We start from the raw sequence: 12,909 nt of genomic DNA, 5'->3' as shown, positions 1-12,909 counted from the left end.
CGTGGAAAGTGGTTAGGTTTATAGTGCCCTTGAGCGTGGAGACAAAGGTCCTGCACACTTAGCACCCGCATTAGTGCCAAACCTGAATCGCTGGGAGCCTGGGGAGGGCACTCCAACGATCAAGTTAGAATGAGAAGGAAAGCTTTTAATGAGTATGAGGGGTTTTGGGAGAAGAAAAGGATTACCTTATTCTGAAGGTGGAGCACTCCTTTTATAGGCAAAGGTAGCTTGGAGCCCAATACACGCGTGTATACCATGCGCTTGGTGGTTTGAGCCAACGTGATATACTCAGACAGGCCTGCTCTTATCCAAAAGCCTGTCACGAGCTCTATCCTCCATTCGTTTGCCTAGATGGGTGGTGTCGCGCCACCTTCCAACCACCTGTTAGCTCCTAGCTGTCATGCCACCTACCTCTCCTGCCCAACTCTACCTGACTTTCCCTCCAAGTCAAGGGATAGAAGTGGCTCAATCGTAGACCATTCACCCGATCAGTAATGCCCGACTCTGTCCAAGATGCTCTAACAGGTATCCTTTGGTCCGGCGAGACCTCACCATGCAGTAGGATGTCACCGAGTGCAACAGACATACTAAAGCTCAGGTCTCTAGTTCTTACTTTGGCTGGACAGACTCAGCTCGGCACCGGACGAACTCAGCTCGGCAGTATGAGCATTGGAGATATAATGAGCAGACTGTGCATTGCCGATCAGCCCTTGAGACCTTGGGTTTGTCTGTTTATTAGAGTGACGTGGCTGTCCCCTGGGTCTTTCTCCGAGCCTGGCCACCACAATAGCCCCTCAACTTCTTCCATCCCACCATCCCTGTTCGGAGATGGGAGGAGTTGACCAGTTGTACTGCCGGTCAATCACAGGAATTCAAGTCATGGCTGATCCATTTTCTTCCTTTGGTTGCTTCTCGTAGAAGGATTGCCGAGCGGTATTCATCGAGCCCTCCTATGTTTGAATGGAACGAAGAGGTGTTTTGAATCTGAGGGTATTGATGAGTGTTTACAGTAGAGGGGGCTGATGGGACTGCTAGGTGCAAAGATCGAATGGTTGGGGGTGCATCTGAAACGGTGTGGAGTGCCACGTGGCAGAAGGAGTGCCGCGAGCATGGAACAATTCAAGCTTTCCACGTGGTACCTCGAGAGCGGCCAGGGTCACGTCACTTGGTTTCCCGCGCGCGACCCCCTAGGGTTTCCCCCCCCCCCCCCCCCCCCACAGTTTGTCCACTATATAAAGGGAAAGGGGTGGGAAAGCAACCATTTTTGCTCTCTGCTTTCTCTCGCTCTGCAACTCTTGCTTCCAAGCCTCCGTTCTCCTCCAGAGCTATATCCGTTGCATCACTATTCGCCGTCGACCAATCTCAGCTTCTTCAGGTATATCCGTTCTCTTCGTTTCCTTTTTCTTTTGTAGCTTGCCGTTGTTTTCTGTTTCAAAACTCGTTTTTCGTCCAAAAGCTTAGATTTTTTGAGTTTTCGTTCACCTTTTACGGCCACTCCTGGCCATGGTCCACTGCTTTGACTGCCAACAATGGTTGTTCCCCACTGTAGCACGGCGGTGGATCTTCAAACCTTACTACGATCTAGCGAATGGAAGATCCATTTCGAGGTAGGCCTCTAAGGTTTCGCCGAAGAGATTATATTGCCCCCGGTGAAGGTGCTAGGCCTTCTGCCGGGGAGAAACCCTTTGGTATAGGGCCATGTTGAAGTAGGTTTCTGACAATGATACTCTTTCCCCTTTGTTTTAGGTCTTCAGCATGGTGGATTCCTCCAGTTCAGGCTCGCCGAGGGTAGATGCCGACGCATACCCAACACTTCAAAAGACTATCTAAAATTTCGGAAGGGACTACCGGATGGGTGGTAACGTGGGTTTTGACGAAAGCTAGAGCAACTTCGCTCGGCCTGCCGAACAACCTATTATCCCAGGCATCCACATCCCCCTCCAGATTGATGACGGGTCATCAAGGGATATCCTATCCTGTATAGCCTGGGCTATTCTTCGGATGAAGATGTCGAACAAAACCAACACGCTTCTGGACGGGAAGAGGCGGAGCAAGCTGAGCGGATGGCCACTGGGGCCCAGGTCAGCACCTCCACATCAGCGGAGCGGCCCCCGAATGCGCCCCGTGGAAGAGGGGCAGAGGCTTGGCCACAGCCACCGAAGGACCTTGACGTTATACCACCTCTGCCATGCCAACTTCTACAATGAAGGCCCAAGGGGTTTCTCCAACGAGTTTAGAGAGAGGTTCGAGATCTCGGCAGATGTTCTAGTGGAGAGGGTGACCGGCGATAGAATCACCTTCGGCACAGACTTCATCACCCTCTCACTGTTCGCCATCATCGAGGGAGGTGTACGGTTCCCAATGAGCCATTTCCTTAGGTATTTCCTTTCTTCGTACAACCTCACGCCGTGCCAGGTTTCCGTGAACACATGGCGGATTCTTTGCTCAGCGATAAGGTTGGCCAAGCGAAATAACCTGCCATAGCACCTTGGGTGACTTGATGCTGATGTACTTGGTATCGAGGAACCCATCATACGACAGGTACTATATGTCCACCCGGCAGGTGTTTGATCACCTGGTGGACCAGATGTACGACTCGGAGAAATGGGCGAGCGTCTTTGACAGAGTATCTGGAAACTTCGAATGGGGACCGGTGGACCCTCAATTGGACTTCCCCTTCGCAACCAGGAGCGGCACGGAAGTTGAAAGGCCTTACGCCATTCCCCGAGTACGATGGTTCCCCAGCCATGGGGATGTCCCCGGTGGGTATTCTATGTTTCTTTTGTCAAAAGCCTCACTATATTTGTTATTCTTGTCCTCGTGCTTTCCTTTCTGTTTTGCTTTTCAAAAATTGTTTCTCCGTAATCATTTTTTCCTTTATTTTCCACAGACTGCTCCGCGTCGTCCAAGGGCCTCTACATCTCCGGCAAGTGGAAAAACTTGCTCACCCTTCTCCGATGTGCAAACAGGGACGTGCCTACTCTGCTTGGCTACATGCCAACCTACCACCGCTTCGTTCAAAGAAAAGACGAGAGCAAGATGGTGAGGAAGTCAGTAGACCTTACCACCGTTGCTGGGCAGGCTCTCCAGGCAGCGTACACGGCCCAGGACATCTCTACTGCCAACCTACCCAACCTCCAATAGCAGCAACAGAGGCAGCAGCAGGATCAGCCCCCCATTACCGGGACCTCTAAGGTGTCCCGCCCAAGTCGCCGTCGGTTAGGCAATGTGGCCGAGGGGGAAATGGGTGGAAGGGTCGACAAAAGGGCCAAAACCATCGAAGAAGAGGTGGAAATCCCCAGGGTGATTCACGCTTTGGAGAAAGGCATCGCGCCAGAAGGGGCGGCAATCTTTGAGCCGAACTTCACCTTTCCGGACGGCCAGCCGATCACGGTTGCTGACAGCCTGCTGGACAACCAGCATCTGGACATGACCCTACTCAACGGGATAGCCCTTCCTAAGGACGTGGACCTTTTACAGAGGGGGAAAGCTGACAACATGGCCGAGCTCTGCTATTATGCAGTCAAGGTACATCCTTGTTACCTGTTCGTCACTTAAAAATTCTTTTCTTTTGGTCGAGCTCTACTTGCTAATCCTTTCCCGTTGCAGGTCGAGCAGTGTGCTCGCCAGGCCTACGGCAACATGGACTCCCTCCTTGACTCAAAGATGCCATTGAAAGGGGAGCTCAAGGCTGAAAAAGCTGAGGTGCAGAAGGCCGCCGAGGATATTTAGAAGCTAAAGAAGTCTGTGGCCGACACAGCGGCCGGGTTGGCGAAGAAAGAGAAGCTGGGGACCGAGGTCAAGGACCTAAAGGAAGAGAGGGACTGACTGCTCGGGCAGAAAGCCCGGATGGAGGGGGAGATGGCAAAGAAGCTTGAAGAGGCCAGTGAGTACTACAAGAACCAACTACTAGGACTGATCGGCACGGCCTTCAAAGAGGGTGAGGTGAAAGGGGTGAAGGAGACCTATCGCCAGTCTTTCCTTCTAGGGTACCAAGTAGGGCTCGACTACGCCGAGGTCCCCAAGGATGGTCATCTGAGGGAACCTCCGGTGGTGCCTGAGGTCGAACTGTCGAGCCATCTGCTTCCCTCCAAGCAACCGGACCCCAGCGCCAATATTGATGAAGATGTCGCCTAGATCTGCTTCTGGCATACCTTGTAATTTTTTTGATTTTTCTATTTATTTTGTAATATGGGCCGGCAAAGAACAATGTGCTATCGCCGAGCCCCATTAACTGTAGGCTTTTGATGGGGTGCTTGCACAGGCCCCCGAAAATTAAAAAGTTTCATTTGTCCCATGTTTCTGCACGTCATGCACATGTTGGTTCATTCGTTTGTAGTAGCCCCAGCTTTTGCCGTACCCAGCCCCTTCATCGGCAGAAACCTACCCAGTTGGCGTATGGTTCTGCCTAAGCAAAAGTAGTGGCAAAAGCCGGGCATGCCCCCTTCACGATATGGCATGACTCATTCCACTGAACAAGTTGTAGGAAAGTGCCCTTCAGGACTTTTGGTGCCTTGGTGCCCTTCAGGTCTCATCCTAGGGCTTAGAAAGAATTATCGTAAGCATCCCACCGGGGGAGGTAGGTAAACAGAATTATAGAATGGCAAAGCATAAATAGAAAAGTACATGTATAAAACTGGTAAAGTTGCGCTCGGCTTTATAAAAACAGCTGAGGGCGCAAATGGGCCAAAAGAAAATTAACCATAAAATTTCCTAAGCTGCTGAGCGTTGCAATGGTTAGGGATAGCCGTGCCGTCCATTTCGGACAGCTCATAAGACCCATAACCCACTTTCTTGACAACCCGAAAAGGGCCTTCCCACTTGGGCATAAATTTCTTCAAGTCTTTCTTCTGGATCACCTGCCGAAGGACAAGATCGTCCACGTTAAAAGGCTGGGCCCTCATGTTCTTGTTATAGCCATGGGCGAGCTGTTGTTGATAGGCAGCATACTTAATGTGGGCATCGTCCCGGAGGTCGTCAATGCAATCCACCTCGGCGGCCAACATGGCATCGTTTGCCGCGATGTCAAAAGTGGTAGTACGAACAATTGGTTGAGTAATCACCAATGGAAGTACAGCCTCAACACCGAATGCCATAGAGAAAAAAGTTCGGCCGGTGCCACGCCGAGGTGTGGTGTGGTTGCCCCACAGAACGTCAAGTAACTCAGCCGTCCACTTGCCTCGTTTATTAGTAAGACGTCGCTTCAGGCCGGCGGAAATGGCCTTGTTGGAGGCTTCAGCCTGTCCATTCCCTCGAAGGTAGGACATGGAGGCCGTTTTCATCTGAATGTTGTGCTTCTCGTAAAGTGCCTTGATGGCGTCGGCTACAAACTGGGTGCCGTTGTCAGACACAATAGCATACGGAACTTCGAACCGAGTTATGATTTGGTCAAGGGAACAAGGCCCATGGTTGTAGGGAATTGGTTGCTTCCGTGGTAGCTATTTTTCCTCCACATTCAAAGGCCAATTGACTTGGTAAATTGGCCATGTGGCACGCAGGAGCACAAAATGAGGGAGTGGGATAGTTATCAAATGGACCCATGACCTTGGTAACTGCCATTAACCTCTGAAAACTGCCCATGATCAAACATGCATGAAAAGTGGAGCAATCATGGGACACATGTCAGCATAGCAAGCAAGGCAGATTTCGAATTCAGGCCTGAATCAGCCTACTGCTGTGCCTATAAATACAAGTTCACAAGATGAAAAACGGGTCCAACACCAATCAAAGCTCAACGCTTACAACCAAAGCCTTCCCAGCGAAGCATACTTTCCTACTTTCAGCAAAGTAGTTTATCGAGTACCTCGTGCTCAAACCCCATTCAAACTCACTTCTTCAAGTAGTTTGGATCTTTTACTTTTCTTGTACAAACTTCATTATCTCGGAGTAATAAAGTTCACATTTCTACGTCCATTTCCTATATGACTAAGAAATTTTAAGTCCACGACCGTGTGGCAAGCAACGAACCACATTGTGATCTTTAACCTTTGGGTCACACGCAATCGCTCTTACGATAGAAGTCAAAAGATAGGCACTACAAGTCTTGGCACGCCCGCGCACTACGCATCCACGCCTTTGCCAAAAACGAGAGTTTTCATTGGCACGCCCGGTGGGACCCTAGTCGTTCAAAGGTTCAATCATGCCGCCAAATAAGAATCAGCAGCCGCAACTAGATCCACCACCGTCGAATCCAACACTGCCCAATCCTCCAGGCAGTCCTGAAGGAGTTGCTGTTGACGTTCCACTGCTCGAGGAGGCCGCTCCTCAACTCAGTGCACAAGATCTCCATGATGCTACGGATAGTGTCAAGAATTATATGTTTTTTTGCAGGACAGGAGATTTCTCACACCGTGTCACAAACGATGTCTCAGTCCGTAGAGCCTTTGACTCTAGCAATCAATAACATGATTGCCACAATGACAGAGAGGCTGCCACTCATCCCTCAACAACAAGTTCTACCACAGTTCAGAGTTTATGGCAACGGCCATGAACAGACAGGTCTGAAGGACCCAATACCACCACAAGTGTTCTATCAGGCTTCTTCGTCAAACAGTCCTGCATCGGCAGGAGAAATGGCTAAAAGGAGTGGTTATTGGAAGAAAACCGACTCCTCCAATGAACAAGGAACAGAGGGCCGTTTTGGTGGAGCATCAAAACAGGCCTAAAAAGGCAGACAAAAGGTCTCCTCACGGAGGACAGTGTACTGCTAAAGACAAGAACGTGTCTCATGCTCATTCAGCCCCAGAGACTCGGGGGGCAAATCCAGGCGTGAATTTACAGGCCCAGGAGGCAGGCCCACGGCCGCCTCCAATGCCAAACATGATTGGAAGGGATCAAGTCTTGGATTTACTACAAGAGCAGCTAGGGCCTGGATTCAAACCTGTGGGCAGACCTATGTACAGGAAGCCCCATACGAAGGAGGTTGACGGCGAGCCTTTTCCCAAGGGGTACCGTGTCCCTAAATTTCAGACCTTCACAGGCGAGAATATGCAGTCCACAGTGGAACACATTGCTCGATTTCAAGTGCAATGTGGAAAAGCTGGAACGAATGACAAACTCAAGTTAAGGCTTTTTCCAAATTCCTTGACGGCAACGGCCTTTACCTGGTATATCAATCTGCCACCCAATTCTATCTAGACCTGGGCTCCGCTCGAGGAGATGTTTCACCAGCAGTTTTATAGAGTTGAACCAGAGATCACGATGGCGGATTTATCACGCTATCGTCAACTTCCAAGAGAAGGCGTGGAATCTTACCTTTTACGATTCAAGACAGCACGTTTCAAGTGTAAGATTCCTTTGCCCGAGGCCGAATATGTGCGTTTAGCGCTGAACGGAATGGACTTTGAGTTCAAGAAGTATCATGGTACAAAATTTCGAGACCTGTTCGAACTGTCTGCAATGGCCTCACGTTATGAAAAGTTTCTGGAGGAGGAGAAGGACAGAAAGGCAGCTTCCAAGGGGATGTATTATCAGGACCCTAATTATGATGTTGCCACGGTTGAAACAGAGGCTAGTGTGGATGTTGATGTAGCTGAGATCGTCAATAGAAAGCCTTACGTCTGCAAGGCCTTCGTCAAGATGGAACTTACGAAACAACCGATCCAAGAAACATCTAATAGGCCAACCCGGGCCTATACCTTTGACATCAGCAAGGCGGAGGCCATTTTTGATCAGCTTTTGGCGGACAAATTGTTGAAACTGCCCTTTGGCCACAAAATTCCAGCATTGGATGAGTTAAAGGGCAAAGAATACTGTAAGTATCATAATTCTTAGAGTCATTCAACGAATAATTGCTTTGTGTTTAGAAATGACATTCAAGACAAGATTGACCGGGGAGAATTCAAGTTTCCCGAAAAGGACAAACAAGCCATGGGAGTCGATGGTAACCCATTTCCTTCAGGCCTAAGCGCAAACATGGTGTCGGTGAATATGAGGTTCATGCCCAGGACTGCGCCTAGGCCCAAAGTAAGCCTGGGGGCACCATTTATAGCGGCATTCAGGCCTAGATCAGACAACTACTGGGATCCGTATTATGAGCAAGATTTCACTCCTGAAAGGGTGAGGAAGTTCGAAAAGAAAAAGTTCTGGTGGTTAAGGCCTGAAGGAGTCAGAAAACCAGAGAAACCGAGTTGCTCATTGGTGTGCACCGAATGTGGGCATCATGCAGTTCCATCCAGACCTGTGTTGAAGAGTATAATTGTGGGCGGGGCTGAAGTCAAGCCGGAAGAGATACGCAGGCCTAAACAGAGACAGATCCAGGTCAGACGGGAATCAGTCTTCAACAGAATCCAGCCAGGTGTGGTGGAGATTGGAGATGAGCTCAACAATCTCAGAATTTCAGCCCCATCCAAAAGGAAGCCTAGGACCGTTAAACCTCCTGTCACTCCTCCAAATGAGTGGCAGAAGGTTGAACATCCTAAGTTTCCTACTCCACAACCACCATTGTCCCGGTCTCAAAAAAGACGCCGCCAACGATTTAGGCAGGCGGAAAGAAGGGCTCAAGGAGAAGAAGATCTGTTTGGGGACATGATGGAAGAAGATGACCCTGGTAAGGAAAAGGTGATGGAGTTATCTATGGAAGAGATGAAGGTTGAAACAGTCAAGCCTAGAAAAGAACGCAAGCCCTTGGAATGAACGTACAAAGAGGTTGTTGCCGGTTCGTCTTTAGAGCAGGTTCCTCGGTTTGAGAAGAAGGCTTTACTGGAAAAAACCCTTGAGGAGGCTAGGATTAAGCCTCCCCCAAGGCAGGTTACTTTATTGAAGAAGGAAGCTCTCGAGCCAAAGAACAGGACTCGGGGGGTAAGCCACGCTAATCCACAGGCCAAAGAATTCAGACCTGAACAGGCTTCAAAGATGCCGTGCAACATGGTTGTTTTTCTTCCATCTGAATTAGAGGTGAAAGACAACAAGCTTACTGCTATGGAGGGTGATGTGGTGGAAATGGGTGAAATCGCTGAAATACTGAAGGAGTCCCTCAATTCAGGTCTGAATGGAGGAGGGCCTTCAGTGGTAATATTGAAGGACGAGGATGAGAATTCCACAGAAGACCGAGTAGCAAGCGTGATATTTGAAAAGCCAACTCCTAAGATGACGAAGCACATCAAGCCTCTATATATCTCAGGGTGTGTGGATGGAATGCCAATCAATCGACTCCTTGTTGATAATGGTTCGGCAGCTAATCTCATGCCTAGATCTACCATGCTCAGGCTAGGCAAAACAGATCAAGACTTGGTTTCATCAACGGCTACTTTGACTGATTTCACTGGACAGGAAACGGTCTGTTAGGGGATTTTGATTATGAACTTAACGGTTGGGTCAAAGACGCTCACAACTCCTTTCTTTGTAGTAAATTCACGGTCTTCGTTCAACATTTTGTTGGGAAGGGATTGGATTCACGCCTGCTTGGCTGTGCCATCAACCTTGCACCAATGTTTGATTTTTGGAATCAAGAAGATGTAGAGGTAATCTGGGCAGATCGTAGACCTTTTCATGTCTCAACCAATCATGCCGAGGCAAGATTATACGATGAGGATGTCGGCCCAATGAAAGTGGCAGGCCTGAATAAGTATGGCCGTCACAAGATTGTACCTGTTTCTGCTCACAAGTCGGTAGAAGAGGTGAAGGCATTATACCAAGAGTTAATCGGCCCAATGATCACGGAGTCAAATAGGCCGATTACAGCTTCAACCAAACGATCGTTTAAATGTCAGTGAGACCTTCAGGAAAAAAGAAGGACGTGGCCTTGTTGGCTACGTTGATGAAATTCGAGGCCTATTTGCTTGAAAGAAGGCTCAAGGAAGAACAAGAGCAAGAAGAAGAAGGTTATTCGGCCTATTCGGCTGAAGTAATCAATGAAGATGATAATTTGGAGGAAGACCTGGATGAGATCGGGTTGGAAGACTTGGAGGCAGCTCCTGCCAAGTTACATGATTTGAAAGCTGATGTTCAAGATCCTTTGGAAGAAGTTAACCTAGGAGATTGAGAAAATCCAAGGCCTGTGTATATTAGTCAACTTTTGCCAGAAGACGTGAAAGAAAAGCTCATTCAGCTCTTGAAAGAATTCAGATCTTATTTTGCCTGGAATTATGACAAACTCCCAGGTTTGTCTAGAGATTTGGTGGAACACAAGTTACCTATCCAGCCGGGATTCAAGCCTTTCAAACAGCCACCAAGGAGGATGTCCAATGATGTCTACTTGCAAGTGAAAGATGAGATCGAACGCCTTTTCAATGCTGGGTTTATACGAACGGCTAGATATGTTACTAGGCTTTCTAATGTCGTACCAATCCTTAAGAAGAATGGCAAGATCAGGGTCTGTGTGGACTTCAGAAATTTGAATTTGGCTTCTCCAAAGGATTGAGTATCCAATGCCAGTTGCAGATCTTTTGGTGGATGGGGCCTCTGGTCATAGGGTTTTGTCCTTTATGGATGGTCATTCCGGATATAATCAGATCTTCATTGATGAGGCCGATATGGCTAAGACCGCTTTTAGGTGTCCCGGAGCTTTGGGAACCTTTGAGTGGGTTGTAATGCCCTTCGGCCTAAAGAATGCACGAGCCTCATTTCAACGAGCGATGAACGCCATTTTCCATGATTTCATTGGCCGTTTCATGGAGATCTACATCGATGACATAATAGTCAAGTCTCAGTCCTACGAAGAACACTTGGAGCATTTGAGGAGGTCGTTCTTGAGAATGCAACAATTCGACTTGAAGGTGAACCCCTTAAAGTGTGCCTTTGGAGTCTCCGCAGGCAAGTTCCTAGGGTTTTTGGTTCACAATAGATTGATTGAGATTGATAAGAATAAGGCCAAGGCAATTATTGAAGCAAAGCCTCCTACTACCAAGAGAGAGTTGCAGAAGCTCTTAGGATCATTCAACTTTTTGAGAAGGTTCATTTCAAACCTAGCAGGAAAGGTTCAGGTCTTCTCTTAACTCCTGAGGCTGAAGGATCAAGACACTTTTGTTTGGGAGGCAAGCCATCAAAAGGCCTTTGACGAGATCAAAGGCTACCTAGCAAAGGCTCTAGTCCTTATGCCTCCCATCAAGAACAAGCCTTTGAAGCTCTACATTTCAACTGCAGAAGGCTCTATTGGATGCCTTTTAGCACAAGACAACGAGCAAGGGAAAGAGCAAGCTGTGTATTATTTAAGTAGGCTGTTAACTCCTTGTGAAAGGAGGTATACTCCTATTGAAAAGTTGTGTCTTGCTTTGTACTTTGCAACAATAAAATTGAGGCACTACATGCTTCCCGTTGTGGTTTACATTATGAGTCAAATAGATCTTATTAAGTACCTGCTTTCTCGGCCAATCATGCGAGGTCGAATAGGCAAATGGTCTTGGGCTTTAATGGAGTTCAATTTTCAATATGTCCCTCAAAAAGCCGTAAAGGGCCAGGCCTTAGCAGATTTTCTTTGTGATCGTCCTTGCATGGATATCGGCAAAGAATCTAATACAGGACTGAGTGCATTTGAAATTTCACTTATTCCTTGGACTCTTCTCTTTGATGGATCAAAAACTCAAATGGTTTCAGGCTGTGGAACTATCATTATATCTCCCCAAGGCCTGAGAACCGAGTTATCTTTTCAGTTTGATTTTCCATGTACAAACAATCAAGCTGAATATGAAGCAGTGGTAATAGGCCTTGAGATCTTAAGAGATCTTGAGGCCAGAGAGGTAAAGGTTATAGGGGATTCAAACCTTGTAATCAACCACTTGGCAGGGACGTTTAAATGCTATAGTGAGGAGCTAGCTCCTTATTACATGGCAGCGGTGCAGTTAATTCAAGACTTTGATAACGTAATTGTCAAACATGTCTCAAGGAGTACGAATACGGAAGCGAACAGTTTGGCTCAGGCCTGAAGCTGTCACCAGAGACTCTTCATAAGATCATTACGGTCCAGAAAAGGCTACCCCTTCTGTAAGGAGAAGAGGTTTAGGCCTAGAAGTATTTGTCTCAGACCTTCCAGTTGAAAAAGAAGAGGAGGGTAAGGAGGATTGGCGGGATCCCATCATTGCTTACCTAAAACGGCCTCATAAGGGAGCTAGTAGGAAGGTTAAGAGAAGAGCATTGAGTTATGTTCTTCTTGGGGATGAGTTATACAAGAAAGGCCTTGAGGATGATTTGTTATTGAGGTGCTTGTGCCATACCGAGGCCATGAAGGTAATGGCAGAAGTCCACGAAGGGATTTGTGGAGCACATCAGTCCGGTATAAAGATGAGATGGCTAATTAGAAGGTATGGTTATTATTGGCCTACTATCTTAGAGGATTGTATACGTTTTTCTAAAGGCTGCCAGTCTTGTCAAGCTCATGGCCCAGTACATCATACGCCTGCAACTGATTACCAAGCTGTGGTGAAGCCTTGGCCTTTTAGAGGCTGGGCTTTGGATATAATTGGGATGATCCATCCTCCTTCATCGAAGCAACACAAGTTCATTATGGTAGCTACGGATTATTTTACAAAGTGGGCAGAGGCCTTTCCATTGAGATCTGTGGATCAACAGGATGTGATCAAAGTTATGAAGGAAAAGATTATCCATGGGTTTGGTATACCGGAGCATTTTGTGGCGGATAGAGGCTCAGTGTTCTTTGGAGCACAAGTTCGGGCCTTTGCAAGCCAATTCAATATACGGCTCTCTCATTCAACACCTTATTATGCACAAGGAAATGGTCAAGCTGAATCAACCAATAAGACCTTGATTGGGATTATTGAGAAGATGATAGAAGAAAATCCAAGGGTTTGGCATGAGCTCCTCTCTGATGCATTATGGGCTTACAGAACTTCAAAGAAAGAGGCTACAAATGTTACTCCGTACATGCTGGTATATGGCCATGACCCCGTACTTCCTATGGAGGTGACAGTTAGATCGGCCAAAATTACTTACCAGAGTGGTTTAAGAGTGGTTTAA

At 47.7% G+C, this 12,909-nt stretch overlaps 1 protein-coding gene across 1 annotated transcript; it reads left to right on the top strand.

The window, feature by feature from the left end:
- Positions 1-11,033: 11,033 nt before the first annotated feature.
- Positions 11,034-12,909, top strand: LOC131313941 (uncharacterized). Its single transcript, XM_058342437.1, has 2 exons — positions 11,034-11,844; positions 11,903-12,909. The coding sequence occupies exons 1-2, from the start codon at positions 11,034-11,036 to the stop codon at positions 12,907-12,909; spliced, it is 1,818 nt and encodes a 605-aa protein (XP_058198420.1).

This window comes from Rhododendron vialii, chromosome 13a, assembly GCF_030253575.1.
Source record: "Rhododendron vialii isolate Sample 1 chromosome 13a, ASM3025357v1".
Lineage (NCBI taxonomy): Eukaryota > Viridiplantae > Streptophyta > Magnoliopsida > Ericales > Ericaceae > Rhododendron > Rhododendron vialii.
The sequence above is the reverse complement of the archived record's forward strand: the minus strand, read 5'-3'. Positions and strand labels throughout refer to the sequence as shown.

Excerpts from the sequence above, each read along its gene's own strand:
- LOC131313941 (XM_058342437.1), top strand. The coding sequence starts at position 11,034 with ATGCCTCCCATCAAGAACAAGCCTTTGAAGCTCTACATTTCAACTGCA. Across the intron at positions 11,845-11,902 it reads TACGAATACGGAAGCGAACA|AAAAGGCTACCCCTTCTGTA; the intron begins GTTTGGCTCAGG and ends ATTACGGTCCAG.